We start from the raw sequence: 6,709 nt of genomic DNA on the forward strand, positions 1-6,709 counted from the left end.
TTCCCTCCTCTCCTCTCAACTGCCACTCTGACTCCCGCACTGTCTTGGTTTTCCAGTCAGTTTCCCTCTCGGGTTGTGAGCCTCCTGAGGGCAGGGAGAGAGAGGCCCAGCAGTTCTTGAACACGCGGGTGGCCGGGGGTGCCCTCTCTAGCCAGGGTGGTCCAGCTGGCACGCATGCGAGACCAGCCCAGGCCCCTCCACTTCAGAGCAGCTCCAGTCTCGCTGGTTTCCACATCCTGTGGGCATTCCTTTCCCTCTTCTCCCCTCCCCCCACTTTTTTTCTTTTTCTTTTTTTTTTTTGCAAAAAAATCTGGCTCCTTCATCTCCCCCTACACACACTCCACCTTAAAAGAACCCGAGCCGCGTCCGGGCTCTGGCTCTGCTGCTTCCCCTCCTCCTCCTCCTGCTCCATCGCTGTGGGCACTATCTGGGCACTCCGACTTCTGGCTCCTCTCCTCCCTTTCCTCCCCACCCGCTCCGCGCCGCCGCCAATCCCGGCGCGTCCCGCCTCCGCGCTGTGGCTTCACGCCAGTTCCCGGCCGCGCGCCCCTCCCTCGCGGTCCCCGGCGCTCGCGGCTCCGGTCTGCGCTCCCGCAGCTCCTCTCCCGCGCCCCTGCTCCTGCTCGCCTCGCAGCCTCCGCGGACCCGCAGCCATGGCCGACATCAAGACGGGCATCTTCGCCAAGAACGTCCAGAAGCGACTCAACCGAGCGCAGGAAAAGGTCAGGAGCGGGCGATGGGGCAGGCGGCGAGGGCCGACCGGGCCAGGGGAGCGGAGGAGGCCGGGCAGCAGCGGCGCGGAGCCGGGCCGGGGTTGCGGGGACGCCGTGCCCTCGGCCGCGGCGACTGCAGCGAGGCGGGCCGCGGGGCGGGATTGCAGGGCTGCGCGGACCGGGTCCCGAGGCGCACGGCGGCTGAGCTGCCCGCTCCCTGCCCCCCAGCGCCGCTGGCCCCTCTGCGGGCTCTTCGGGCCGGCGCGCTGCACGAGCGGCCGCGTACGCGGCGGGCTGCCCGCTGCCCCCGAGCCGAGCGCATCTCCCTTCCGGCGCCCGCTCCCCGCTCGCCCGCAGGCAGCTGGCAGGGACGCGCCCGCGGGTCGGGGCGGGAGATTGCGGCAGTGTCTTTCCTCCGGGGGGCGGGTGTTCCTGGCTACCGAGTGCAGCAGACACGAGCAGGTTAGCGCAGAAGATATCCCCAGCATCTCTATTTTGATCGAGAAAAGGACCGGTGGTTTCCATGGCTTTAGTACAGTGCTGTGGAGTGAATCCTGGAGTTCAAAAGAGAGACCTATATGCACACTTTTTTGGTCTCCCTGTCTGTGTGTCCCTTTTGACGCCAGTGTCCTTCTCTGGAAGGTCAAAAGTGACCTGAACCTAACATCTTCTCTGGACATTTGTGCATAAAGGGGGGCGTTTTAGTCCATTAAAAACATCCACATTGCACGGGCGGGTTCCCTGTTGTTTTACAAGCAACCCAGTCAACTGGCTGCAGTAATTTATTTTTCTCACCCAGAGATGTGCACAAATGAATCCCAGGTCTATGCCCGAGCAGTTGGAGTGGTATCGTACCAGGCACTGGGCTGGGCTGGCTACCCTGAGACCTTGCCGGCACTGAGGTCCGTGTGTGTGTGTGTGTGTGTGTGTGTGTGTGTGTGTGTGTGTGTGTGTGTGTGTGTGCGTTCTGAGCAAAGGGCATTCGTATGGTAGCTTGAGCGCTGTACTTGAAATTAACACAAGCTAATGAGTTTCATGGTTTGCATCAGTCGAACTGGTTCTCTCACGTGGCAGGATTTTCCATCCCTGGGTTACTGGGTGGTTAGCGTTTTCCTGTTTTACTGGAAGTCAGATTTGCCGCGGTACTCACTATGGCAGTGACTGTCCCTCTTCAGACCCAGGCTGACGCTGCCCTCCACTTCCCACTGACCCTAGGAGCTGAGCAGAATGGGCACTGGCCCCTTTTCCTGTTGCGGCCCAGAGGCTGGGTGGCTGCCTCTCTAGTCCCTCCCTCCACACACGCACTTTCTCAATGCAGTAAGAGGATTGTATTTCTTTTAATATCTACTCAAGCTCATCTGAACTAACGTGATCCTCTCCTGCCGCTCCTTCAGCGCTGAATTAGCAAGACTTCCTGCCCCCTTCCAGTCCCTGGTTACCTGTCTAGAAAGTAGCCAGGATCCTGGGATCTGAGCCAGGTTTTGTCATAATTTTTTCTTACCTAATTTTACCCACTCGTAGTTACTCCCCTTCCCCCAACTAATTACTGGAATCTTTGGTCCAAAGCTTTTCATTGAATCCACTTTTCATCTGTGTAGGAATTGAGTGATATAGTCCCCCTTTTCCACATATTATTTCTTAATCTAGGTCACCAGCTGTTACTATGCCAAAAATAAATGAAAAGAAAATGTAATCTGTGTTACAGAGCATTTAAGCCCTTACGAATTGATGAAAACTCACTTTTTCATTATAAAGGTCAAGAGTGTGTTATGATTGCAGTTGTGGATGGTGGTCAGACTCCTATGGGAGTAGGGGTCTAAGGGAGCCTTGTGCAGGGCTTCAAGTGCCCTGTTCCCTTCCCTGGGGAAAGTTGCTGATGAAAAGTGCCTGTGGCACCTAGATGAGGGGGTTAAGACGCCAAGAGGCTGAGAGTATGGGTTCTGCCTCTGGGTAAGTTCTGTGGCCTTTCTGAGCCTGTGCAGCACAGGGGAGAAGGGCTTGTGGGAATCCAGGTAAGGTAGCCCAGCCAGGTCCACCGGAAGCTCCTGGAGAACGGAAAGCTCAGGATGTTGCAGGCTTCGTTACACGTCTCCCCACCCCCGCTTGTGATTCCTTCATTTTGCACCTTAGGTCCCTTCCTCTTTTCCAACGCACACATTCCATGGCAATAACTATGCCATGTTATTGCACCGCATATGTTCTCAAGACCCTTTGCTCCTTGTTTTAAAATCAAATCTTTTCAAAAGAGATTCCACTCCCTTTAAGTGGATTCACTGTCTCCATTCCCTTTCTCATTGTCTGTGCTCCACTTAACAGCTAGCATGCCTCTTGGCTTCCACATGTATGACTGAAGCTACTCTGAGAGGTAACTTGTGGTTTTTTACGAGTTTAAAATACATTTTGTTTTTTCTTACAGAAAGTCAATAAAGGTTCATTGGGGACAGAATGAAGTATACATATAAGCTAAAAACAACCCCAACAAATTGGGTCACTCATAATTTCACCACACGGAGATTTCACTATTATTTGATGTGTACCATGTAGATCTTTTCCTGTACGTGTATATTTATGAGTACAACTGAAATATAGGCTCATACTACAGCATCCTCGGTTTTGCTTTCCATGGTTTCAGTTACCCACAGTCAACCACATGCTGAAAATATTAAATGGAAAATTCCAGAAATAAACAATTCATCAGTTTTATATTGCACGCGGTTATGGGTATGGTGTGACATCTCACTATCCCACTCCGTCCCACCCTTGATGTGAGTCATCCCTTTGTTCAGCACCTCCATGCATGTCAACTCCCCCACCCGTTAGTCACTTAGTAGCCCTGTCAACTGTCATGGTATCACAGGGCTTGTGTTCAAGTAACCCTTACCATCAGAAGGTCTTGAGTAGCCTAACAGTGTGTCACAACACCTATGTCATTTACCTCACTTCATCTCATCATGTAACCATTGCATCATCTCGCAAACCAAGAAGAGAAGGGGTGAGTACAGTACAAAAGGAGATTTTGAGAGACATCACATTCAAATAATTTTTATTATGGTATATTGTTATAATTGATCTAGTTTCTTATTAGTTATTGTTAATATGTTACTGTGCCTAACATATATTAAACTCTATCATAGGTATGTATGTATAGAAAAAAGCATGGTATATATAGGGTTCAGTACTACCCGTGGTTTCAGGCATCCACTGGGGGTCTTGGAAAGTATCTCCCATGTTGATAAGGGAGGCATACTATATGATTTTGTAACCTGTTTATTTCATTTAATAACCATGAACATTCTTCGATGCATGTAGATTTTCTACCAACATTTTAAATGAATAGTATTGGAATGTATGGATTTTAATGAATCCCCTATATTTTGGATAGTTTTCAACGTTCCTGTTTATAAATACAAATCAGTGAGGAGGACTTGCTGGAAAAATGTTGCCAAACACCCTTAAGTATCTCCTTAGGTAAATGCCTGGAAGAAGAATTATTGTTTCAAAGGTATGCTTGTCTGAATATAGTTAGATTACCTTTCACAAGAGTAGTATCAATTTACCTTCTTACCAGCAGTCACTGAGCCACTTGCCAACACTGGATAATAAAATTAAAGATAATCTTTAGCTATGTCATTAGAAAAATTAGTTTCTGTTTATTTCATTTGTTTTGAATTTTAGAAACTGAACATTATTTCTTGCATTACAGTTTTTTTTCATTTGCCTATTGTGTGTTTATGTTTCTGCGCATTTTGTGTATCATCCATCTTGTTATTTGTAAGAGTAAAGCCATATCAACTCTAAAGGTTGCAAACAGTCTTTCTTCCTTTCCTCTTTACTTTTTAATATTTTTGATGACTTTTTTGGTATAGAGAATGTTTATTTTTCTGTATATTTGCTTAAATCTATGGAATGGTTTTGTATGGTTTCTCTTTTGTGTGTTGAATTAGAATTCTGTCACTTGTAAGTATCAGAAAATTCAGTTCAAACTCACTTAAGGAAAAAACGGAATTTAGTTGTTAAAAATAAAAATATGGTTTTGCACACATAAATTTAAATGAGATTAAATAATATGTATGCAGGTGTATTATATATGTATATTAACTCATTTGAGTGTATGAGGTAGGTACTATTATCAACCCACTTTATAGATGAGGAAGAGATTAAGTAATTAATATGCCCAAGGTCACACGGTAAGTAGTAAAGCCAAAGTATGAACCCAAGCATTCCAGTGCTTGGATTCCATTACACGATACAGCTTCTTGTAATTATGAAAAGGCAGGGGTCAACATACTTCAGGCCTGCATGGAACCAGGGGCTTAACCACAGATATCAGTGCTCAGGTGCCTTCTCCCATCTGTCATCTCTGCTGTCCATCCTGTCAGCCCCATTCTTGGGCTAGTTCTTCTCTCTTGATGGCAGGATGGCTGCCAGCAGTTCTAGGTGCTAGAATGTCTATACAGCGTACTCCTCGGTATAGTCCTCATTGGCCCAAATTGGGCCTTGTGCCTCCTGGAAGAAAAAAAATCTCTCTGGACAAGGTCCAGGACCATGGTTTGGATTGGGCTTGAGTCACAAACAACTATTGAAGCTGGGATGGAGAAATTCCTTCTATACCATATGGGCTGATAATGGAAGGGGAAGGAAAATTAGAATACAGAAGGGGGAATGGATGGTGCACTGGGAGAATAAAAGGGGTCACTGAGGCATAATTAAAGGCTTCTCCACTTCATGCTTACTAAATAATCACATTTAATAATTTAGAATTTAAAATTTCTTTAAAAATTATTTTATTTCCCATCAAATGAATATATAAACAGTTTAAAAAATCAAATATTAGTGAAAGGCTGATTGTGAAACATAGCAGTCCCCTATCCTCCTCCTCCTTAACCTCCAGTTTTGTTTCTCAGAGGCAGCTCTTACTAACCATAAGATTTCTCAAAAATATGCTTATCTAACTACTTCTGGATCTATCCTTTCATGTTTGGTAAAGATTAGGTAATTTAGCTCTCTTATATTCATTCCTCTAATCCCACATCCTTTAATCATATAGCAAAAAATTACTGATTGCCGAGGGTTGTCTTTTTAAAAATGAAAGTACAATTTTTTAAAATAAAGTATATAATTCTTAAGTATTCAGCTTGGTGAATTTTTATGGATATGGATATCTGCATAGCTACCACCGGGGTCAATTATTGAGCATTTCTATCATACCAGATACCCATCATCCCTCATGCCTCTCCTGTTCTTTGTCTTTTTATGTTCATACTTTTAAAATTCTTTTACTCTCATTTCCCTGATAAACATCCTTTCCTGTATTTATTGGTAATTTTGATATTTTAATTTGTGAAGTGTCTGTTAAAGTCTTTTGCCTGTTTTTTATTTCGATTGCTTGTTATTTTTTTATTTATTTGTAGAAGTTCTTTATATATTCCAGATATGAGTCCTTTATCATATAGACATTTTGCAAACATTTTTTCTCAGAAAAAGACTTGTTTTTTAACTTTCTTAATGTTGTCCTTTGATGAGCTGAAGTTTTAAATTTTTATGAAGTCTTATCTGAGATTGTTTTACATAAAGATTTTGTTTTCCCTGGAGTTATTAATTGCCTTTTTTCATTGCTTATGTTAATGTAAACTAGTTAGAATTGTTTGTTTGTACTTCATCAGATCTGTCAAGTGCCTCTCAATGTTATTATGAAAAGTTCAATGTATCAGATAATGTGATTGTTCTGTTTTTTTTTTTTTCCCAAGTGAAGAACTCCCTACCACCCCTCCCCTCACTTTTTGGAGTCTTTGACTTTTGGCTGTAATCTGGGCTAATTCTTTCCTAGGCTTGCTATGTACCATATTTGCCGGCGTATAAGACGATTTTTTGGCCCTGAAAAATATGCCTCCAAGTGGGGGGTCGTCTTATACACCAGGTACACTTCAGATAGACTGCCCATAGTGCTTGCCCCGTGCCATAGTGGCCTCCCGATGCCCGCCCACTTCATTCCACAT

The 6,709-nt window shown here is 45.0% G+C and overlaps 1 protein-coding gene across 4 annotated transcripts in view; it reads left to right on the plus strand.

The window, feature by feature from the left end:
• Nucleotides 1–406: 406 nt before the first annotated feature.
• Nucleotides 407–6,709, plus strand: part of AMPH (amphiphysin) — a 245,355-nt gene continuing 239,052 nt past the window's right edge. Inside the window, exon 1 of one of the 4 annotated variants that reach the window (XM_019631035.1) lies at nucleotides 407–722. In XM_019631035.1, coding sequence (XP_019486580.1) covers nucleotides 654–722 — 69 coding nt within the window. In that variant the 5' untranslated portion in view covers nucleotides 407–653. The remainder of the gene's footprint in view (nucleotides 723–6,709) is intronic. The other 3 variants (XM_019631033.1, XM_019631032.1, XM_019631036.1) reach the window with 3 other exon arrangements.

This window comes from Hipposideros armiger, unplaced genomic scaffold (assembly GCF_001890085.2).
Source record: "Hipposideros armiger isolate ML-2016 unplaced genomic scaffold, ASM189008v1 scaffold_976, whole genome shotgun sequence".
NCBI lineage: Eukaryota > Metazoa > Chordata > Mammalia > Chiroptera > Hipposideridae > Hipposideros > Hipposideros armiger.